Raw genomic sequence first — 24918 nt, 5'->3', positions numbered from 1 at the left:
AATTGCCCAATGTTACACATTTTGATACAGAAAGTATTTACTACTGTGATCAAATTGAAAGGTGAATTTTTAATTTATACTTCGCGTGTTTGTCGAATCAGTAAATTTTTTACTGTAAGTTGGTAGTGCTGTTAGTGACATCTATGCGAAATTTCACGTCAAAATATTAAGTTGTCAAATATCTCCCAGCCGCTTTTTTGCTCTTTATTCAATGCTTTATAAAAAGTGTAACTGTAATCGGATTTAGTTCAAGTATGCGTCGTTTCGTTCGATAATATGTTTCCATCTAGACGGCAACTTCATAATACCCCCCTCGTAGAAGACCCCCCTCCTTATTTGCGGAGAACTCGGACAGCCACTTTTCACAAGCCTCTTTTGAGTTCAACTATACACCAACAAGAGCGTTCACCATGGACAGGGACAGGTGGTAATCGCTTGGCGCTATGTCTGAGCTATATGATGGATGCGATCCGAGCTCCCGTAGCTTCTGACGAGTCACCAACGAAGTGTGTGGTCTGACGTTGTCCCGGTGGAACACTATACCCTTCCTGTTGGCCATTTCTGGACGCTTCTGGTCGATCGCCTGCTTCAAGCGGTCCAGTTGTTCGCAATAGACAGTACAATTAAGCGTCTGGCCATAAGGGAGCAGTTCATAATGGATGATTCCCTTCCAATCCCATCAAACACACTGCAAAACTTTCCTGGCCGTCAATCCCGGCTTGGCCACTGTTTGGGACGATTCACCGGCCTTCGACAACGACCGTTTTCCCTTGATATTGTCGTATGTGATCCATTTTTCATCGGCAGTCATAGAAATAGCGCGAATTTCGGCGTTAGTGAACTCCATGCTTACACGACTTTAACTGTTGATCGCAATATCCAACCTAATCATGCATAGCGTCGTTTTGTAGGTTATGTCAAGACCAAAGATGTATAGTACTTCCAGATACGAGCTCTGTAGCACTTTATACGTAGCCGCGAAATTCAAAAGACAAAAGGCGAAAGGGAGATATTTGACAACCTAATATTCATTAGTATTTGAGATACACATCGTTTTGTGAGGCTCTAAAATTGAATTCTTCAAGTTTTACTATGTCTAAATTTCTTGAACAAAGAAGTGCAATTAATATCGTGCCGCAACCACCGCATTCGCATTTACCTTCGTGTAACTGGCTATTCAACAAATTCACCTAATCACTCCGAGGACACCGTTTTGACTTAATTGAGGATATAAAAGCTGAATCGAAGAAGGCTCTGATGGCCATCACGACGGAGGATTTTTCCAAGTGCTATGATGACTGGAAAATTCGTTGGCATAAGTGTATTGCAGCGGAAGGGGATAACTTTGAAGGAGATGAAACAGACAAATTTCACTTTTCATTTTGATAACAGTAGTATGTCGTCGAGAGAAGTTGGAAGGGAGTTGGATATATTCGTTCTTAATCGAAATATAAACTCATAAAATGGTCTAACATGGCGACACAGATCTGGTAGTGGTCCAACCACATATACGATGGCATAGACGTGTTTTGAGGTACCGCTATAATATTTTTTTAACATTTCTCTCGACCAATCGACACGAGCCGATTTTGAGCGATTGAGCAATTGTATGGGATCTAATTCAACCAATGCTGATAATGTGTATAGTTGTCTCAGTCTCACGATAGGCTACATTATGATCTCAAATCAGTTTGCCCATAGCATCAATAGTTTCTGAAACATCAACTGATTTTGAACGACCTTCCCGAAATTCGTCTTGAAGTGATCTCCGACCTCGATTCTATTCACCATACCATCGATATTCATCGCCAAAAAATTGAAATAAACTCATCGATAACTTGTTACTGAGTTAATCCATGACAAAAGTTGCAAAAAAATCGCGCAAAAATATTCGTGATTTAATTCAATTTTTTGGCCGAGATGAATATTTTAAGTTACTGTAAACAATACAAATAGTACTCGTATGTTGAAACGTTCTGAGTAAAAACTAAGGGTTGCCAAATCCCGAAATATAAAAGACAAGACATACATTTATGCGACATATACTACATGTCGAGTTCAACACCTAAACGGACCGATGCTTACATAGTTCGAAAAATGCCTACCTCTACATTTATCCGCTGTGTTAAGCAAGTGTATAGAAGATTTTGTTTACTATGTTGCTATAATAATAATAATCTTGTCTCCATTTATTGAAAAATCCCAAAACGTAATGGACAATTATAGAACTCCTTTTACCTATACAACTATATTATTTGAAAAAGAAAACAAAACAAAACGAATTCGACTCCGTAGTCAGCTTTATATTTGTTTAACTTTACCATATACATAAATATATAAAGTAACCTTTAAAATAACACTACTAACATATGCATGACCTAATTTCTTGTTCCCGCTAAATGCGTTTAATTCTCAGAATTTTTTTTAGTACTCAACGCCGGATCCGGCGCATTCATTGCGTAACCCAAAGTTTGTAATGCTCGTCGCAAGCCAGCAAACACTGTCGGATCTTCAATCGTAGACGGTATTTCTACCAACTGATTCTTTGCAAAATCTGCCATTACTCGACGCATCGTCTTGCCCGACCGTGTACGTGGTAATGCCTCTACGGGCGCCACTAAACGAAATGCGGCGATAGGTCCAACAACATCACGTATAATTTTAACAATTTCTAACGAGAGTTTCGCACCAGTCCTCTTACTGTTATCCTTTGGTATATAAAGGCAAAGTGGTACCTGTCCTTTGGTCGCTTCGGGGACACCAAATACAGCGGCGTCAACTATATCGGGATGACGTAGAACGGCATCTTCTAAACTTGATGTTGAAATACGATGACCAGCCACATTGATGACATCATCATCACGGGCCGTCACAAAAATATAATCATTTTCATCCTTATAACCAGCATCCATTGTGTCGTAGTAGCCCTGAGATGGAAGTAGAAACGAGAAAATAACCAAAAAATAATTCCTCAAAATTTAAGAAATTTTGTAGCTTGATATCTAACATTATTCTATTATTCCCAAGTTTAGATATTATTGAGACAAAGCATTGGGAGCTTCAAAAGTAGCTTAGTTTTTAACAAAGTTAGATTTATTAATAAATATTTTTTTCAACATTGTCTTACCGGATATTTCTGGAAATATGTTTTATTGAAGAGTACGTCATTTTTATAAAGTGTCGACATGAATCCAGGCGGAAGTGGCAATTTCAAAGCGATACGACCCAACTTCGCTGTCTCACATTCTTCACCGTCGGGTTTTAGGACCTTAACTGGAAGATAACTGGTGAGTTTCTATGGAAAAGAAGAACTATTATTTTTTACTTACTATTATAGCCAAGCACTGGCAAACCAGTTGTGTATTTAGGCGGGTTCAAGCTGTGTTTAAAACCGATACATGTCGCAGTAACTGGCGAGCCCGACTCGGTTTGCCACCAATGATTTAATACCGGAACTTTGAAAATACGTTCTATCCAACTTTTTGTCTCAATATCGCAGTGTTCACCAGCAATGAATATGTTACGCAGAGATTTAAGAGAATACTTTTGTCCATATATAACATCAGGATCAACACGACGTATAACACGGAAAGAAGTTGGCACAGAAAAGAGCGCATTGACGCGATGTTGTTCTATAATTCTGTCAAAGAACGATTTATTAACAAAATTATTGTCCACATTATACGATTTTTTAATCAAACGTACCTAAAGTACTGACCCGGATCGGGTGTACGATCTGGTTTGCCCTCATACATCACGCTTGTTGCACCAAGTAATAGTGGACCATAGCACATATAAGAATGTCCAACAACCCAACCCAAGTCCGAGGCAGCCCACCACACATCAGACGGATTGAGGCCGTAAATCTTTTGAATCGTATACATCAGTGACACCAAATGCCCACCCGTTGGTCGTTGCACACCCTTCGGTTTGTCTGTAGTACCCGAGGTGTAGAGTATGTAGAGCGGATCATTAGCCTCGACGGGTACACAATCGACTGGTCCACCCAAATGTTGTACCGTTTCCCATAACATATCGGTTTTCCAATTCATATTACCGCTACGCAAAATATTTTCACGTATATATACGATATTACAAATTGGTTTCCATTTTGACATTTCGACAGCCTCATGTAATATGTCTAAATAGGGTACAACCTTACGAGGTTCGACACCACAATTCGCCGCAAGTATAAATTTCGGTTCAGCATGCTCAATACGCATACAAAGTTCACTGGCTGCGAAGCCACCGAATACCACAGAGTGCACAGCACCGAGTCGCACCGTGGCCAACATAGCGACAATTGCTTCTGGTATCAGTGGCATATAGATAACGACGCGATCACCCTTCTGCAGCCCCAAATTTGCGAGACCACCGGCAAAAACTGAGACCTAACCGTATTAAGAATAGTTTAAAGACCATAATAGTAATAGAAGAAACCATGTAAAGTACCTCATCATACAGCTCTTGGTAGGTGACATGACGTATAGTATTCGTCAACGGGCTATCGTAAATAAGCGCTACTTTATTGCCATTGCCGTTAAGTACATGTCGATCCACAGCATTATAGCAAGCATTCACATAACCACCACAATACCACTTCGTAAATGGTGGATTACTGTTGTCCATAACACGCTCCCATGGCTTGTGCCAATCGATTAAGCGTCCAAGATCACTCCAAAATTCTTCAGGATTCGAAATGGACCGGTTATAGGCATCCATGTACACTGGATCGTGTGCGTCACTTACTAGTTCACCTGAAAAATAATCAATGCAACTTTTTTTAAATCAAAATAATATTTAAATATTTACTCTCTTCCACCATTAGGCTGAAAAATAATCAATGCAATTTGTGGCAAAATGTAAATAAAGGTAAGGCGTTCGTATAAAGTGTGAGGAACATCATTTACGGTTTATAGTAAGACACCAGAATTCAATTGAATTACGGGTTCGTGAGTTCATTAGCCGTTTCTAAATGAATTCGCTTATTGAATAGAAAGGTTATCCAAAACAAATTATGTATTCGTTTAAGAGGTAATGAAATTTATTCCTTTATGCCGCGGTTCTTCGCATTATGCGAGTTTTAATTTAATTCAAATGACGGAAGTGAAATATGTCGAATCGTTAGTGCACTTTGGAGTATTAAATTGAATGTACAATTTACGAATATTACATAAGTTAAAAGTAAAAAAAGAAAAGATAATGTTTCAATATTTCTACAGTTCTATTTATAGAAACGAATATATACATATGTATGTATATCGAAAACGACGATATGCCATTTCCTTTTCATATCGGATATATAGTACATATGTATGTACATATGATTTTATATTTCATTAGATAACGTTGGATTTTCTCAAGCCGTGAATAAGAATACACCTTGTTTCTATCTAACTGTTATTAAAGATATTCAAACATTTAAAAAGTAAAGAGATCACAGAGTGTTTCAAGAAAGCGACTTTAGGCAGAGGATTCGAGATGAGCCCTAATAATCTAATAAAGTAAATAAGTTATAACGGGTGTTTTTTTTATACGCGTGGTTTTTTTCAAAGTGGGTCTTTTTGACATCTGTTACGAGTACTTGACTTATATTCAGCTTGGTTTGCCATTTAATAATCGAATACTACGGTGTCAATTTATTATCAAATTAATGGATCAGTTCGAAGTGTCTTGGGAGGCAGAACGGCAGTGGAAAGTTTTGCCAGAAGCAAACAACTTCACTTATACTGGGAGCCAAGCCACATAGGCATCGAGGGCAATGAAATAGTGGACGAGATTGTCAAGAATGATGTACGGCTAACATCCGAAAACGTGAACAACATTGGGAAACCCATGCATTGTCTATACGACGATTTCGACAGAAGCATGTCAAAGAAAATCAAAACCCGATGGAAGGAGCTGTCTGGGTGGAAAACTGCAAAAGTCTTGTACAAAACGCGAGATCGGAAATACACAAAATTCATATTGGCATTCGATAGAAGAGACTGTAGGAACATGATGGGAATACTAACTGGTCACTGTCTGGTGGCGACACCCGCCCGCAGGATGGGGCTGACAGAGCGAGAACAACGCTGGAAATGTCTAAAGCGCAGGCTCTCTTCTCTTGGACTTAGCAACTGTAGTACATCGGGTAGCGCAAATGACCTAACTGTTCTATGCGTGACTTATTGGCCTACCAGATTAACCTAACCGAACCTAATGGATCAGTTGCCGCGATTTATTGCATGCTGTGCCTAAAATTCGGTCGAAATAATCAACCAGCAGAGGCGGTAATTCGAACAACCGGGTTCGCACTACGTTTGCGACATACGGTGTGCACAGAAGACTTTATTAATGCTGTGGAGTAGAGAGACTCGAACGAGAGCATACGTCCATCAAATTTGTGCCCATCCACTTTATAGAAGATTTTGCGGAAGCATCTTGGTTTGCGGGTTTACAAAATCCAACTCGTGCTGGAATTGAAGCGGAACGACTATCTTATGTGTCGCCCATTCACCAAACCTAAAACGAGATGGTCACCGATCCTTATTTTCACATACAAACTTTGTTCAGCGATGAAGCTCACTTTTGATTGAATGCGTACGTTAATAAACAAAATAGTCGCATTTGGAGTGATGATAATCGATAAGCCATTGTTGAATGCCGTTACATCCTCAAAAAGTCACTGTTTGGTGTGCTCTATGGCCAAAGGCAATCATTGCTCCACATTTCTTTACAAATGAAGCCGGCTTATCTCACATCGTGGGCCTGTGCCGTGGGCTCCAAGATTGTACGATTTAACGCCGCTGGACTATTTATGTGAAGTCGCTTGTCTACGCAGATAAGCTCGAGCCAATTAATGTCTTGTAAGAGAATATTCGGCGCGTTTTTGTTGACCTGTAGCAAAGTGGTCGAAAATTGCGTGTCTTGAATGAAATTTTAAAAAATAATGACAAACTCTTATTTTTGTAATAAAGTTGTAAATTCTTGGTCATAACATTAAATTATATGCGTTTTATTTGTCTTGAAAACCACATGTCTAAAAAATACATCCTTTATGTAAAAGTTAAGTTACTAAAGTTTACTGAGAAGTTAAAATGTGCCGTCGCTAGTAATAATTATATTTTTGCAACATGTTGCTCTAGAGTATAATAGTTTTGTTCACCTAACGATTGTAGGTATCACCTAAAATTAATCAGATGATAGTTATATATAAATGATAAGGTGAAGTTAAAATCGGGTGACTCTCTGTATCCGTCCGTCCGTCCGTGCAAGCTGTGAGTAAAAATTGCGATATCTTAATGAAACTTGATAAGCGTGTTCCTTAGTAGAAAAAAAGTTCGTAGATCGGCGTAATCGGACGTCTGCCACGACGCCACTAAGCACAAAATTAAGATCTATAGTTGCCTTTTGACTGAAAATATCCCGTCAATGGGATATATACAATTGAATTTCACAGAGATTCCTTTCCAGACAATAATAATTCAAAAATGGGTTGAATCGAGTCAACACTTCCCTGGGCCCTCATACATCTAATATTTTCGAATTTCCTATCTCAATGAAAATTACAGAACGTGTTTCACTCATAACAATGTAACTTTGCCTAAAATAGATAAAATTGGTCAAAAGCTTGACCTAGCCCCCATATAAATAATATCAGGATTTTCGAGCATACGACTGACTTTACTCCATATGATTGGAGATTGTATGTGAGGTACCTTAATGAAACCCAGGCAACGTTTTTTGTAGTATGTAGCATTGGCAAAAATATTTAAAATCGGCTTGATACTACCCCAACTTCCATACTCTACAAATAATGATTTTCGTTTTTCTAACAAACCTTATGCTGAATATGTCGGTGAGTTTATAAGTTATATATTGTATATTTATATATAAAATTGCCTAGATTCCGATCCTCTGGTTGACGTTTTACATCTTAACCCTTTCACCCCTGAGTTTTTTTTCGAAATCAGGCGGGGTTTTCATCATTACGACAGCAAATACTGTAGTATGACTAAAATATAAGATGTTTGGCATACCTGAAAAATCGGATATCCTTACGGTTATCCTGGGATATATAATCCCAATAACATTTATAGGTGGGACGCATAAGTCCCAATAATACCAAAAAGAACAAAAAATGAAATATCAACTTTTAATAAAAAATAATGGATTTCATTGTTTATTCATTTTTCCTTTTACAAATTTAAGTCACTTGTGAAAAGAATCAAAACATTTAAAACATAAAGCGTTATTGCATCCAGAACAGACGCATTTGGTTCTGGTTTTCTTATTTTGTGAAGTGCAATGAACGCATCGACAACGAGAAGGCTGTTCAATAGGAAGATGATCGCCAATATTTAGACGTTCAGTTCGTGATCGCTTTGCAGGTCTTCCCCCACATTGACGTGTTGTGAGCTTTTTGTGCTTTATTCCTTCAGCTATCATTGACTCGGCTAATGGCACAATAAATTGAATGAGCGAAATTTTACGGCGTTGACGTTGTGTAAATATAATCCAAGCGCTAACCACACCTAGCATAAAAATCTTGTAAAATACCTTTTTCCACCATTTTTGCGACTTACGATTCATGTCGTATATTGCAGCCTTCTGATCTGCTAAGTCTACGCCCCCCATTATACGACTAGTGCACAATCAACTTCTAATTTAGAACCATCTTTTTGTTTTTGGCTAACTTTAGTTATATGAGAGTTAGAAGCAAGCAGGACTTCTTTCGAATCCATCCATCGAGGAGCCATTATACCATAGCAATTTATTTGGAATTGACTTTCTGATCGTTGTAGACGTCCACTAAATATAGGAGTCTCTTTACGCGTTCGTATATATGTATGTACCAATCGCAGGGAATGGTATGGTCTTTAGCAAATTCATTGAGGTGAAAAACCTATCAAACGCTAAAACAACATTTTGCTCACGAATGCCTGCTGTCAAGTTTTCTACAATCCGTTCTCCCAGAGTTCCATTCAGATTAGAGGATGTGTCTTTTAAGGTATTTCCCTGGCTTTGAATCTTGCAAGTTGTAAGATTATAAAATATTCGGTTGTACCCGAACTTAGCCTTTCCTTATTTGTTTTCTTTTATAATTTTCCTCTGCCGATATAAGAATCCGATTCATTTGTAGCTTCCTACAAACATGGTATGGTAGACTGATACTGGATACTAGAAAGGTTTTACGTTAACCAAAACTAAGGTCAATGTTACGACGTCTTTCATTTATCCTTCAGTATTTTGTTCAGGTCTTCATCACCGGAGCATACCAAAATGTATTCCCATATGGATGAAGCTCAAGTAAGAGAATCATCTTCCCGTTAAATTTTATGAAAATGTTTAGGTTGTTTTAACAAAAACTAATTTAATAGTGTATTAATTGGGTATTTTATTAGTTTAATATTAATTATGGAAACATATATTTCTTAGGCATAAGGTTTTCAGTTTATTTTGGTATCCGCAATTTCTTCCGATACATGCGTGTCCGCAAACGATATGATTTTCAAAAAAAAATAGACAAAAATATGCGATAACGGTCTAAAACCGTATATTTTGTGCACCTTTCTACGTGACGTCTGTGCATAGGTCAGTCATTTAAATTCCACATCAGTAAATATAAGTGAAACGTCTGAATAATTAAGTTCTTGGTTAATTATTCCTTTATATTAGCTTACTAAATCATGCAAACACACATACATACATATGTACATTTTTTTAGCTAGAGTCACTAGCACATACATATGTACATATATAGACGATCACCCGTTGTTTAGCTAAAAACAGTTTCAGATTCTAAATTAAAAGACCTTTAACCTTTCTAAACAAAAACAAAATTATTAAACTCACATTTCATTTAAAAATTAAAATTAAAAAACTAACTGCATATTTTAATATAAACAGTTAATCAAATAAGAACAGCAGTGCATACTTGTTTTTGAGTGGCTAGGAAAATTTACATACATATTTCACTTTTTTGTCAGCGAGCGGCGATATGTTCCGGTCTTAAATAAGTCAAACATTCCAACAAAAAAAAAATACACGCATCATATCGGAAACGAAGACGACTGTATGAAAGTAGACGATTTGGAAACATCTCAGCACTTTCTTCTTGATTGTTTCGCGTTTGCGGGATTAAGACTCAAACACTTGGTAGCTCACACTTTACTTTACTACCAGATACATACATACATATACCATCGAATTGGTGGGAATCGAAATTTAACGCCTGTGCAAATTTGTATCAGCCATAAGGCGTTTTGCTGATGTTCGAATTACAGGAATTCTATTTTTATGGCTTCACAAATGCCTGGATTTAGTAGACCAAGTCTCTGGATCAGCCATCAAACCTAACCTATATCGGAACGACTCTAAGCTGCAATATTCTCCATTTCTCGGAAAACATCAAAGAACACAATAAATGAGATGAAGAGAGATTAATCTCTAATTTTCTCGGTCACTTGAATCGCTTAGGATCTGTCCTAAGCTCCTATAACGCTAGTGTATTTTAGCATGGATTAGATTGTATGATCCCGAGAGGTTATAATCTTGTAATAATACTTTATGCTCTTTGTTCGATTGGCACGCATTGCGTTAGAAGTTAGTTCAAACTTTTAAGAGACATATTTTAGAAAAATCTTCCACTATTAAAATATTCGTTAGCAGGATTTCGATCTACTATTATAAAGCTAGGATGTTCAAAAATTTGCGTTTGTTGATTTTGAAAAGTCTACATAATTATTCTCGACAGGATTTATACCGCAATTCGATACCAGGCTTTTCAGTTATTTTTGCTTCCTGCACTTATTCAACTATTTTCTCGGGCTTACGGCCAAAATCGTCTGAAAATCGAATATGCAATTGGACTCCTAATGTTTGGAAGTGATTTTAGGACCGATTTCATTTCACTATTTTAATTAACTTTTTATTTAAACAGCTGGAAGTTAAGTTAGGACTTTTGTCGCATTATTGCAAAAAGTCATAGAAGGACCTGCCAAATAATTACATGGGAAATATTAAAAAAATTACACTCAAAGATTGTGTTCTTAATTTTGACAAAATTAAAGTTTTGTACTTTTGTCTTCAAACATCGATCTTCTTGAGATGTAGATAAGATGTTTTCGTTAAGGGGTTACAAGGGTTTACGGGTTTCAAAAAATCAAATTTATTTATTGTCTTATTCAATTCTACAATATCGCTAGGGTAGTAGTACTAGTAATATTTTCGGAGATACAGTCTTGAAAACTTGTGCGCTCGAGGCTAGCTAGGCTGAGTGCGTCGTCTTTAAACGCGTTTTTCTCGGAACTGTGTTTTTGTAGTCGGTTGGCAAGTTTACTCGAGAACTGCTCAACCGATCTTCATGAAATTTTATACCGGTCTTTGAGGTACAATTCTTAAAGACTTGGTCAAGATTTTTTTTCGATTACAACTATTTGAAAAAAAATTTTAATTAAATTTTAATTTTTTGTAAAAATGTCTGCCAAAAAACCAATTTTCAGTTTTTTCCCTTCGTCCAAGTTCTAAGTTAAGGTTTTCACTAAAACACGTATTTTTTCACATTAGATGATCACGCAAGGAGTTATCCTGCCAACGCGGGCGCTTCTTTTTTCTGAGAGGTTTTCGAAAATGGCGTCGCAATGGCTGAGCTTAAAATATTTTTTTCCAAAAATTTCAGAATTTCTTTGTTAATAGTGTATGTTTGTAACAATAAAAGATTCTAATAAAATATTTAATTTTTTATATGAGAAAACAAATTTTGAAAAAATGCTGTTTTTTACCTGAGGAAACCCATGTAATTCCTTAAGTATTTCTTATAATTTTTATCCTATTTTCTCAATCCAGCTGTTCTTACTATTTTGAAAAAAAAAAAATAATAATATAAAAAAAATTTAAAAATAATTAATACTACAATTCAACAGATTTTTTCACTCTTAATGCGCTTTACCGCCATTTGCCATTTCATACTCTTTATTTACTCGTTGCCGGCAATTAGATGCTTAAGCGCTTAAATCACCGTTATTTAAAACTGTTGTCTATTTTATAGGCATAATTTAAATATTAATTATGTGTTTAGATATAAAGTTCCTCCAGCGTATGTACGTTTATTGAACTTACCCTGCAAAGTGTTAAGGTTGCTTTTGTGTACTTTATCGCCAGCCATTTTATTTGCTTTACTTTAAATTGAAAAACCGTTATTTAAATGCTTGGCGAAATCTAACTTTTGCTTAAACAAGTTTCTATTCACTTCAATTTTAATGAATATCCTTGAATGATCCTTTTACACTTTGTCTAAGGCACTTTGCCCCTCGAAGTTCCTTCTTTCTCGGTTCTCAATTCCACACACAGCCGTTGTCTTGAGCTGCTCAAGTCAAACTGAATTCGAGTTTTGAAACACTTAAGCATTCTTAAGCAACGTTTAAATGGAAGAAGAAGAAGCAGAGCGCCGCGGAAAAAGTGTTTTTTAACAAACACACACATACAACGCCGCATTTAAATAAGAAATAGGGTTATGTGATTAATTATACTAACTTTGGAATAAAAAACACAAATAAAATTTACATTGACTCAATACGAGTTGCTTCACTGGAGCGAAGTCTTAGCGATTTAGTAGTGTTTTTAATTAGGCATAAAACTGCATATAAAAACATTTTTTTACCTACTTATGTATATACATATGTATGTGTGTATTTTATGAATTTGTAAAAAATTTATTTGCTTATATGTTTATATAGATATGCACATATGAGAGTTTCGGTAGAGAATATTCAATTTTCTAAAGGCTCGCCCATATGCCTACTTACATATACATACATACTTATATATCTGTGCAAATCTATGTCTGTTTGGAATCGTTACTGTTCATGAATAAAGCAAAGTCTCAAAATCTTTTCGATTGGACAAATTATTATACTAATTACTGTTGCATTGCTTTTCCAATTCTTCAATATGTAAGTCAAACCCTGAAGGAAGTGATTAAGACTTCCGATATCTTACTGAAACTTTTTTCTACAATTGTCATCGTTAATAATGCTCATACGGCTAAAATTCGAAGCCAGTAAGTTTTGATTTGTAACGCAGTAACAACTGTGCTGCAATTTTTTCGAGATCGTGTGAGTGGAAAGCTTGCTTGATTTACTTCCGCTCCTTCGCGCATGATCTTGGCGATACTGCATGCCCGTAAGGCATTCCATCGTTGGGAAAATTCGTTGTGTATCGTTCTTAACGACTTGCGTATTTCCTGAACTGGTTCGATGATCAAACGAATGGCCTGCTTAGCAATCCCATCAGCTATTTCGTCTCCCGGAACGTCCTTGTGGCTTGGAACCCAGTATGCAGCCGCTTTTCGGCAGCCACAATAACTACTGCCTCCCTGTTCTAAGAAGATAATCTGGCGCATGCGATGTGAGATTATTGCCGCTTGACTATCGACGTATATATTGATATTCTTTGTGCCGTTTCCTGCCTTGTTTTACAGAAATTATATTCAGTCGAACAAAGGGTACACCAAAAAAAATTGTAATTTAATCTCCTGCACTACCCAGGATATAGTAGGGCTACTGTACTGTGTATTATTTTCAGAACTATGCCTAATATTGTTCATCTGTGTTTTGAGAGATTCGCCAACCTACAACTGAGTTAAGAGATTTAGAGTCTTCAAATACTACACTGATTTCATTGATTCTTGGCAAGGTTTCGGTTGTAGCAATTTCTAGATGATGTTTCTTATTCGGAATTTCCTGAGTTCTATCTCACATAACATCTCGCATTCATTGCTGGAAACTGTCCCATTTATGAAGAAATTCCGATCCTATTGAAACCGGCAAGACTCAGAAAATCATTATTACCGTTTACGTTTTTTTAATAGATATCGCATGCCGGCTCCTAAAAATTACTATTTCCTTCACTCTAGTCGTCGATTAAAGTTGAATCAAGGTAGACGAAACCCGTAAGTCGTGATTGGTGCTACTGTAGTATTTACTGGAGTGATTGTGTCGTTTGACTTTCCTTGAAATTATTGTGGAGCCAGCCTCCAAATGATCTGTTGCAAAATCAATGACCTTTGCTGAGGTCAATGACCCTTTTGTTTACATTTAGCATTCAGCTGAGTTCAATGGCTTTTAGATAGCTCAATAATTTTAAATCCATGACCCTTGGATTTACGTTTAGCGAGATCAATAACCCTTACTGTGGTCAATGTGCTTTAATGAGATCAACTACCCTTATGTTTACCTTAAACTTACCTGGTTCGAAAGAGTGTTGTTTTAGCGGTGAAAAAATTTCCTAAAGTTACATATTTCGAGGGATTATGACGAGTTGACAATCCTTGCCCAGATAAAAAACTGGATCCGTTCCGGTTACATAAACCCAACTGGGGTGGGAACGAACAACCCTTAAGGTTGTTGACTTCGTTTTCAGACCTTACTCATATGCTTTTCTTTCAGCTTAATAATCCAGTTTAGATGTTTTCGACAGTCAGCGATAGTCAGGTAGGACTGAAAGAGAGCTCTTACGAGATCAGACCACTATTGGCTCTGGAATGCCTAGAAAACACAACAGCTAAGCTTGATACGTAACACTCTACAAAAATGTACGACTCGCATCTTTCAAGCAAAAAACCTTTTCTAACCCCAAACACGACCCACGAATGCTGGGACTAAATAAATCTTAGAGAAGAAGGGAAGGCACAATAGACTACAGACGCCGTTCCCACGACAGTCCGGTCTACGTAACCAGAACGGACTAGGATTCTTATCCGGTGAAAAACAATGGGACATATTTTCTATCGCTACCACAATATCAAAACGAGTTTCCTTCCAAAACTAGTGCATATATGTATGTAGACAATGAAAAAAGCATATTTAGTTTGGTTCTAGCAAACAAAAAACAGAAATAGCATAAGAGCAACTTTTGTTTATTAGTAAAAAAAAAACACTTTATTCAACTCTACAACGAATTATTTCTTTTTCTTCTGCGATTTTTTGCTCTTCTTTTGTGGCGGTACACCATCTGCTGCATTTGCCGTCGTTGCGTCCACCATTTCTACGTCGCCACTCTGCTCTGCCGTTAATTCAACGCTGAACCCTTTGATGTATGGTTTAACCAATTGAAATACGAGTTTTTCATGTTGAACATTGCGCGAATCTAAACTCAAGCGTACAGTCACTGGGTCAAACGCATGAAAAACGACATTACCGCAACGTTGTGTGTAGTCCTTTAGACAAAGTTACGAAATTTAAAAATAAAATAAATAAAAGTGAATTTGGGCTCACCTCTTCGTTAAACGTGAATATTACACCGCCTGGCGTGGGTTTTTTGTCTCCGGATAAGGAGTTTAGATAAACGGTACCCTCTAAACCGAATTTGGGAATGAGCACTTGCAATGCATTCTTACGTACAAACAACACATAACTGTAAATACAAAAATTTAGTTTCAAATTCAGATCTGCATGTCAAAGTATGCCCACCCTTCTTCGTCCTGTGTTTTGCCGCGGAAGAACAAATGCGTATTCAGCGCTACAGATGCGCGTCCCGCATATTGCGCCATTTTGTGCCGATAATTTAGGTTATGACATAACTCTTCGTTCAACTTCTTATCCAACAAATCGGCATATGTGCTATCAGAGCCAATAGAAGCTGCTAACAGACGATGTACAATGATATCCGAGTATCTGAAATTATTTCTGTTTGAAGAGTTGTTATAAAATTATATTTCGCAATACACACCTACGAATTGGCGATGTGAAATGCGTATAAATCGGTGTGGCCAAACCGTAATGGAAGAATTCTTCCGGCTGCAGTGTGCCACTGATAAAGTACACTGCTTGCATCATGCAACGTGTGGTCAGAATACGTATCATCGTATTAAAGTATACATTATCCGGTTTCACACAAGCATCCAATGAGCTCGCCAACTCCAAACCCGTATCGGTTTTGATTTCAAAGCCTTGATGACTCGCTGCTTTAATGAGCGGCTCAAAATTGCTTGGTGCAGGACGCGGGTGCCGACGTAGCATAGCGCATTCGGGAAATTCTGCACATATATGCTCGGCCACTGTGCAGTTCGCCAGCAACATAAACTCTTCAACCATGGAATTGGTTTCACGCACTTGTTTCGCTTCCACTTCGAGTGGTTCATGCGTTTCGCTATCCACCTGGAACCGTATCTCAGGTGAGGCTAACACCAAAGCGCTGGAGAGTATAAAAAATATATATAAATTTGCACAATATGTTTTATTAAAAATGTTTACCCATTATCCATACGTCGCTTCTTTAATATCTTCGCTAATCTATTAAGGTGTCGCAGAGATTTAGCGATTTCCGTTTGCTGTGTAGCATCATCGATAATGATTTGTGCCTGTTCGTATGTCATTGCCGCTTTGGATTTGATTACACTCTTGTGAAAGCGTTTAGCTAATATATTCGCCTCATTATCCAGTTCCCAGACACAGGAGAATGCAAAACGTTCGACGCCACCTACCAGCGAACACAAATTGGAACTTAAAAGTTCCGGCACCATGTCAATACGTTTGCCTACCAAATAAACAGTGGTACCACGTGCTGCTGCCTCCTTGTCCAAAGCGTTCCCTGGTCGTATAAAGTGACTTACATCAGCGATGTGTACACCCACTTCTAAACGACCGTTTGGTAGTTCGCGACAATGAAGCGCATCATCAATATCTGTGCAGCCGGGCGGATCCACAGAGCAAATATATAAGTCACGTAAATCGACGCGCTTTGAATAGTCCTGCCAAACAATAAAAGCTTTAAATCGAAAATAGTTAAATACAGAAATATTTCGATAAACATACTTCGTCCGTAATAACCCATGGCATTTTTGGTAGAAAACTCAATACTTCCTCAGAGAACTTGCTGTGCGGCACATCGTGTTCTAGCAAGATCACCTCATTTTCGGTATTCATATCACCTAAGGGACCAAGACTGCGTACAAAGTGACCATGCGGATAACGCGAGTTACGTGGCCAGGAATCGATAGCGACAATTATGCGTTTATTTTGTAATTGTTCCGCCTGACGTGTTTCTATACGTATGCGTGGAATTTTACGATCCGCCGGTACGAATAAATGGCGTGATGCGTTTTCCAGCAAACTAGGTTGTAAAATTCCGCAATATTGACGCCATTTACGGCGTATAATACCAACTACCTTGCCGGTGGGTCGTACTTCATCAGATTTTGTAAGGCTTTTCTCAAATACGGATTGTTCTTTTTCGGTGCGTTCCACATTATCACCAGGATCTTCATCGGCACCTTCTTCTAATACGATTTCACTTGGTGCTGTCCACTCTTCCTGTGGTAAGAGTTCGATTGCGACAATATCACCATCAACTGCACGATTAAGCGCTTCACGACCTTGTATGAGTACCTGTAATTTGACAAACTGTTAAATACCATATGAATTAATTAAGGAGCAAATTAAAACTTACCGGATGTTCATAACCTTCGACAGATACGGCACCCTCCAAGTAATTCTCCCGTGACGCTTGAAATGAGCCCTGCAAAAGCTTTTTCGCTTTAATCCCATCATGTATTTCGTTAACACTTAAGTGTGTGGGGAATATAGGCAATGATTTTTTGTCACTTTCAAAACTCTTGCGCGCATATTTATCAATTAACATTGGAAAATCGGTTAGCGATTTTACATACTCCTCAGCACTAGCTACCAATATACCATCTTTTTCAGCACGTTCTCTATTGCCAACATCATCAGTGATCATAACAACTCTGGTGCGTGGCCGTCCCGACTTTTTCATTGCGCGACTATTTTGCGCTTCTTCTAGATGTTGATCATACCATAGTGTAGCTTTTCGAATAGCGCGATCATTACGATCATTAGCACTCTCACCGGGCTCTCGTTCCACATATGTATCCCTTAAATAAATATTTATTTACACTTATTTTAAAGAAAGTATAACAATTTAATATACGAAATTACTTGTGATGCTCGTTCACAAACACGTAGAATCCGCGTGGCTTATGCTGCACAACTTCCCGGAATCGCTTATAAACAGCGCTACTATTATGCTTTACTTCACTCAGCACTGTCGACAGTACAATCACATTGGATATCGCATCCTCTTCCAGTACATCGATTTGGTTAAGCACAACATTTGTGTCTAAGACTAAATAATGTGGAAAGGGAAATAAGGTGCTTTTCACATTGCGCTCTGGCAACAAGGCCACAGATGTTTCATCCTGCACACAGTTCTCACATATTTGAGCGCCACAACCCAAATCATCCCGCAGATAATGCTCCCGCACGATCTAATAATAAATGAAATGAGTTTTTATTTTTATTGTGTAATTATTATGTTTCATACCTTTAAAATATTTCCACGCTTTGTTTTTCGCGTGAATTCACGTATTGTCTGCATTTTGCAACCGCAGGAAACTTTTGTTTTAAGTAATAAAAATCTTTTAACACCAATTTACAATTGAAAGCGGCAAACATGTGGAAAAACAACAAATCTTTATTGAAAAAACATATGTTTTTAAGAGGGCAATGTTGTCAACTCTCTATAACTCTACTAAAGGCCTTTTAAATATAGTTGAGATAGAATAAAAGCTTGCAAATATTGTAAATGATTTGTTGAACGTATAATATATTTAGATATTATATTATACCTCTATCATATATATATATTATATTATACGTTCTCTGTTAAAACTTTTGCTCATTTTTATATTTTTTATCCTGAACTAGTGATTAAAACAGTTTTTAGGGAACAAGAAAATTCCCTCAGTTATAAAGAAACAACACTTTTCTCCAACCACACGTGTGTTTCATTCTCATTACTTTTAACGCATTTTATTCTTCCTTCACTGTGCAATTATTTTCAAATTAGATTTATTTTTGTAAAATAAGTATTTCTAAAATAAAAAATGGTTATAGTGGAGAAAAGTTTTCCGCGAGGCGGAATCACACCAAAAGAAAATAAGCCAGATGAAATTAAAGAAAATATTGTAAGTACACCAGACTTCAAAATTCCATGCACACACCAAATAAATTACATATTCAATAGATTTTTGGAGCACTACAAACAAAAATCAAGAAACCGAAGAAAAAACCTAAGGATGATGAATTTATTGCCGGCGCAGAAGAAGAAAATGAACAAATCCAGTCTGTATCCGCAGAACTGCTCAATTACGATACCATACAAGATGGCATGAACATAATGGGTGTAGTAAAAGCTGTAGATCCACTTTATCTGAGTATTTCCCTACCCGGGCGCATGACAGCGCGAGTGTCAGCGTTAGAAATATCGGACTCCTACACGAAAGCAACCAGAGAATTTCTAGAGCAATCCGAGGCAAGTAACAATTTTAGACCACTGACCGACCTCTATCATCTTGGGCAAATTGTTTATGGACGCATACAAGAAGTTAAACAAAACGAATATGGTCGTATGCAAATATTAATGTCATTGCGACCGAATGAGGTGCACTCAGAGCTTTCCCATACCAATGTGAAAAAAGGTTTTGTGTTTAACGGTGCTATAGAAGAAGTACAAGAACATGGTTATATTATTGAAACGGGTATTAAAGGTCTACGCACATTTGTACCACTAGAAAAAGCACAGCCCAATCACGTTGTTGGTGAATTAATTTTTCTTAAAGTAGAAAAAATTACAGCTGACAAAGCAGTTAGTACATGCACATGTAAGGAACTTAAACCGGAGAACATGAAAATAAAGAATCAAACTGAACCGAACATAGATTACATTTTGCCTGGTACTATTGTCCAATTTTCAATAACAAAACAACTGAAGGATGGTCTGCAAGGCACAATAATGAACGAAGCATTGACAGCTTACGTGAACGAACACCAATTGGCAGAAGCTTTGGCACTACCAGAAGACTATGAAATAAATTCTACATTAAATGCACGTATTTTGTACGTTATGCCACTCACTAAATTTGTATATCTGACTTTAAACTTGCGCACATCGGCTATTGAACAAACTGAGGAGCAACATTATAAGCGAGGCGACATCATCGAAACAGCGAAAGTGCATCACCTAGGCACCGGTGGCGTAATTTTGGTGCTCGAGAACAAGTTTAAAGGTGTATTATCATATAAATCGATTAAAGCAAACTTTAAGGGGAACTATGATCAAGATGAAGTTTTGATCAAATACGCTAAAAAAACAAAGCATAAGGTGCGCGTGCTTGATTACGATCCTATGGACTTGCTTTATATATGTACAGACGATGCAAATACAGTTAACGAAAAGATATTTGCTTTGGATGATTTAAAACCTGGTGAATTTGTAACTGCCGTTGTGAAGGAACGTGACGCTAAAGTTGGTGGTTATACAATGCAAGTGGGTCGCGTTAAGGGTATGTAAAAATATTAAATATTTATACATATTAATTTTCATATTTTATTGTATTTCAGGTATTATTGAAAAGTTGTACCTTGCACCCGTACCCAAAATTCTAGAGGTCAACTCCAAAGTACGCTGTCGTATATTGGCTGTGAACACAGAACGTCGTACAGTGTATCTAACTAACCGGCCCGAATATTTGGCAAAACACTGCAAGATACTTAGCACACTGGCAAATGCACGCCAAAACGCCACTTATATGGGTACCATAGTAAAATGTAACGACAACTATCTGCTGGTTAAATTCTTCAACAATCTCAAAGGCATGCTATATAAACAACGCTTGAGTTCAGTGCTTGGTAGTGATATGTACACATTCTATGAGGGCCAGACAATGGCATTTCGCATATTATCCAAGAATGGTGAACAAATCACTCTAACACTGGCTGATGACACATTCGGTTTGGGTGAAATATGTCCGGTTACAGTTTTGCACACATTGGAATCGGGTTTAGAAATAAAAATCACTTACCATCCAGAAGGTGACTATGAATTCGATGAAGAGGATCCCGAAGTGAATGCCATCGAAGTAAAAGGTCTAGTGCCATTACGTTTACTCTCAGACTACCCCGATTTAGTATATGCTAAATTACGCACCTACACACCTGACACCGAAACGCAAGCCGTTTGTATTGTGAAGAATATATTCAGTATGCGTGATGTATCATATTTTCTAACTCATTTGACCAACAATTGGCAAAACATAAAACAAGGTGATATTCTGAAGGCATACGTGAAGAATGTGCATGAAGATATTGTAGAGCTGTTCGTGCCCATACGTAATTACGGTAAATTAGTGAAAGTCCATTTAAAGATGTTGCTTGTTAATGCGCATAAAAATGCGAATGTGCAACTTACGCCCGAGCAAGTGATCTTTGTGAAAGTGCTGGGTAAAGAACCGGCAACGAGGACTATAACAGTGACAGCTAAATTAACTGACGTTTGGGATGGGAAGTTAAGCAGCAGTGCGCGATATCTGGAAGAGTGAGTTTATAATTGTATACAAAATGTAACTTCTAAGATTTATTTTATATTTCTTGTGCAGCTATTTAAATGAAGTAACGGAAGTGCGTAAAGCGCATAAAAAATTGGGACTCAAGATAGGGCAACATAAAGTGGGCGACAAAGTTTCGGCACGCTTCCTAGGTGTAAATGCTGACACTAATGATTGGCAGTATGAGTTGGAGAAAACCAATGTTTTGGCTGTGGCAAAATCGGCATTGGTTGGTAAAGCGAAGCCACCCAAAGTGGGTGCTAGCCAGGAGTGCCTGGTGTTATGGGTAGACTATTCAAGCGAATTGGTTTACATCAGCAATAAACAAGTGGATGTTGCACATGTCAGCCGAGAAAAGCAAATACCAAGCAATTTGGTAGACAAAACCGGCATCAATGCCAAAGTATTGCTGAAAACCGAACAGCTCTACGTGTGCTCATTAAAAAAAGGACCCAATCCACTCATCTATTGTCCACTGCGTCTGCATTTTAACGATTTTGAAAATTCTGCTTGCGCCACTCTAAAGGAAGGTGATTTCTGCAAGGTTGCTTTTATACATAATAAATTACCTATTGCAGTGCCGGATAACACCTGGAAATTGTGGCACGATATCAAGAAGAAGCGTAAAACAAAAATGGAACTAGACAATGAACCGAAGGCGAAGAAAGCAAAAATTGTTGCGGCAAACGAAGAGACGACGTCGGCCAATGAAGTAAAAATAGCTGTAAAGCAACAAGAAAAGTCGGCAAAAAAACATAAACAACAAACCGTGTCAGACGAAAGTGACATGCCAGTCAAGAAAAAGAAAAATAAGCAAACCAAAACCGATGATATGCTCTTTTACGAGGACAAAACACCGAACCAAATAGTTATTGTTGAAAATAACGCAGACTCGGATGAGGAAGAAACGCTGCCGAAGAAAACGCCAGAGAAAAAGGATGTACCAAAACTACCTGGTATTGGTGATTTTTGGAATGCAGATCTCTCCCGTTTGAGTAATGACAACAAAGCGTTGGCATCCAGTGACGAAGATGAAACGGACGATGAAGATGCCAACAGTAAAGCAGGACAAAAGAAGAAAAAATTAACCGCCGCTGAGAAATTCAAATTGCAACGTGAAGAGGAAACACGTTTGCGTGAAATCGAAGCAAAATATGCCGATCCAAATCATCTGCCCGAGAGTATTGATCAGTTCGATCGTTTAGTGCTTTCCGAGCCGAATAACAGTAAACACTGGATTAACTATATGGTCTATCACTTGCAATCGGCGGAGGTTGAGAAGGCACGCGCAGTTGCACGTCGCGCCATCAAAGCCATTTCATATCGTGAAAATAATGAGCAAATTAATATTTGGGTGGCATTGTTGAATTTAGAGCTACGCTATGGTAATAAAGAAGCTTTCGACGAGGTGCTAAAAGAGGCGATCGCCTACAATGATCCACTCAAGGTATATTTGCGCGCTTTGGAGATACTTTGCGATGCCAAGAAAACACAGGAACTCATTGAGATGATCAGCTTGGTAACCAAGAAGTTCAAGGCACAGCCGGAGATATGGCGTGCGGCAGCAAATGCATATTTTAGCATCGAAATGCAAGAGCGAGCGCAGCAACTGCTGCACAAAGCGCTAGCATGTTTGCCCGAAAGAGAGCGTAAGTACTATTAATAAAGATTTTGGTGAACAATTTGTTATAAAAATGGTCTTAGCGAAAATAAATTTATACATAAATTAATACCAACACTTTTTCCTCGTTTAGATGTCAATACAATTGTTGCATTCGGCAACTTAAATCACAAATATGGCAACAATGAAATGGCGCAAACACTACTCGATCAAGTTGTCACCTCATATCCGAAACGTGTAGATGTGTGGGCCCAGTACATTGATATGTTGGTGAAATCGGAAATGATTGATTCTGCGCGGTTCGTATTGTATTTAAGTTACTGTTTATATACATTGTTAATGCATTATATTTTCTCTCTTGTAGAAGCGTTTTGGAGCGCGCCATCATACAAAAGATACCAATGAAGAAAATGCGCACGATTTTCAAGAAATATTTAGAGTTCGAAGAACGTTTCGGCACAGCAGCCGATGTGGAGAAGGTGAAGAAATTGGCAAAGGAATATGTAAAACGCAACGCTCATCTTTAAACCAATTTCTTTCATATGTGAATACATCTATAATTTAGTTTATTACATATAAGTTTAAACAAATATAATAAATAAATATTAGTATGTTAAAAGCTTTACTTCTAAAGTTGTAACAAATAACCACCTAAATCCATCGATAAAATGGTTATAAACTCCGTTTTATCCTCCTATTGGTATAAATTAGAACTTATCGATTTCGAAATAATTTTTTTCGGTATATAGTATTTAAAATTCGTATTAACCACTACAGAAGTAGTTACCCAAGTTCGAAGGGATAAGTTTCGACTTTAAATTTTAGATTATTCTTAGGTTAATTGCTCTTCTGTAGGCATTAAGCAAGGTTAACATAAAATAAAAAAAACACTATTTTTGTTGTTGCCAAGTGGACACGAATAAATAGTGAGACCGGATTGCCGACAACTCTTAACTATATTACACTTTGGCACGACTAAACTATCTTGTCTAGAGAGGATGTAAATAAGATGTCTTAAAACTTAAGAACTAGCATCTGACCTCAAAATTCCGTGTACTTTACAGTCGGATCTACATACGTAATCAGAACAGATCTAGTTTTTCATCCGGCCAAAGACTGCCAACTCAGAAACATTCTGCCACTGCCAAAAACTACAATCACAAATTTTCGAACCACTGCGGCGAACCTAGTCAGTCGTACTCTATAACACTTGAACACATTGGAAAAGGGGGTTATATCCACTTAATAATCGGCGATTCATTCTGTAAAATTTGAATTCCCTTGATCCCGCAGCCTATCGCCAAGAAGACCACTGGAAAAAGGTGTCTGGCGGTGAAGAAGACTTTTTGCTAAAAATTATCTCAAATCCAATAGCCAAAAAAAGTATTATTACTGTAGATGAACACAGATAATTATCAATCTGGTTAAAATTTTGATTTTTGACTAAATGGCGGCTGCCAAAGGACCTCGTTTTTGTGCGAGGTCAAATTGGCTTAAAAATTGAAATTATTGTTAAAATCGTATGCCTTCGATCATTACCTGCCAATAAAATATATCTGAGATGGCGCGTGAAAATTTCAAGCCGAACGGGCACTAAAACCTGCGTTTCGACAAAAACGAGTTTAAAGTTTTCGGAGCCGTTTACATTAATAATAACAATAACTCAGCGATTACCCTCCTCCCGCCAACCGATACGAGGGAAAGGCTGGTGGAGCATTGTAGAAGGCACAGGCTTCCCCTTGTTATTGGGTGCGATGCAAACGCCCACCATGTGGAATGGGGCAGTACCAACTGCAACCCAAGAGGTGAGTCCCTTTTAGAATATATAGTAGGAAGCAACCTAGTGATAGAGAAGATAGCAGACTGATAACAGCGTGTCAGGCCCAGGCCTGGAGATTAGGCTATCTAAGCT

The 24918-nt window shown here is 37.7% G+C and overlaps 3 protein-coding genes across 3 annotated transcripts; 1 reads left to right on the top strand and 2 right to left on the bottom strand.

The window, feature by feature from the left end:
• Positions 1–2282: 2282 nt before the first annotated feature.
• On the bottom strand, positions 2283–12357 carry LOC126762271 (acyl-CoA synthetase short-chain family member 3, mitochondrial). The gene is made up of 6 exons (XM_050478912.1): positions 12103–12357; positions 4453–4757; positions 3706–4391; positions 3330–3640; positions 3128–3273; positions 2283–2927 (listed from the first exon to the last, which is right to left on the bottom strand). Exons 1-6 carry the CDS (start codon positions 12146–12148, stop codon positions 2406–2408), a joined length of 2016 nt encoding a protein of 671 aa, XP_050334869.1. The 5' UTR covers positions 12149–12357; the 3' UTR covers positions 2283–2405.
• Positions 12358–14878: 2521 nt separating this feature from the next.
• On the bottom strand, positions 14879–18467 carry LOC126759817 (exosome complex exonuclease RRP44). The gene is made up of 9 exons (XM_050474953.1): positions 18325–18467; positions 17940–18268; positions 17431–17875; positions 16797–17369; positions 16236–16732; positions 15712–16176; positions 15453–15656; positions 15258–15396; positions 14879–15199 (listed from the first exon to the last, which is right to left on the bottom strand). The coding sequence occupies exons 1-9, from the start codon at positions 18376–18378 to the stop codon at positions 14942–14944; spliced, it is 2964 nt and encodes a 987-aa protein (XP_050330910.1). The 5' UTR covers positions 18379–18467; the 3' UTR covers positions 14879–14941.
• Positions 18468–18802: 335 nt separating this feature from the next.
• On the top strand, positions 18803–23631 carry LOC126757225 (protein RRP5 homolog). The gene is made up of 6 exons (XM_050470947.1): positions 18803–18967; positions 19027–20344; positions 20403–21375; positions 21437–23034; positions 23140–23305; positions 23371–23631. The coding sequence occupies exons 1-6, from the start codon at positions 18887–18889 to the stop codon at positions 23531–23533; spliced, it is 4299 nt and encodes a 1432-aa protein (XP_050326904.1). The 5' UTR covers positions 18803–18886; the 3' UTR covers positions 23534–23631.
• The last annotated feature ends 1287 nt before the right edge of the window (positions 23632–24918 follow it).

The sequence above is a fragment of the Bactrocera neohumeralis genome, chromosome 2 (assembly GCF_024586455.1).
Source record: "Bactrocera neohumeralis isolate Rockhampton chromosome 2, APGP_CSIRO_Bneo_wtdbg2-racon-allhic-juicebox.fasta_v2, whole genome shotgun sequence".
NCBI lineage: Eukaryota > Metazoa > Arthropoda > Insecta > Diptera > Tephritidae > Bactrocera > Bactrocera neohumeralis.
This window is presented reverse-complemented; position numbering and strand designations above follow the sequence as displayed.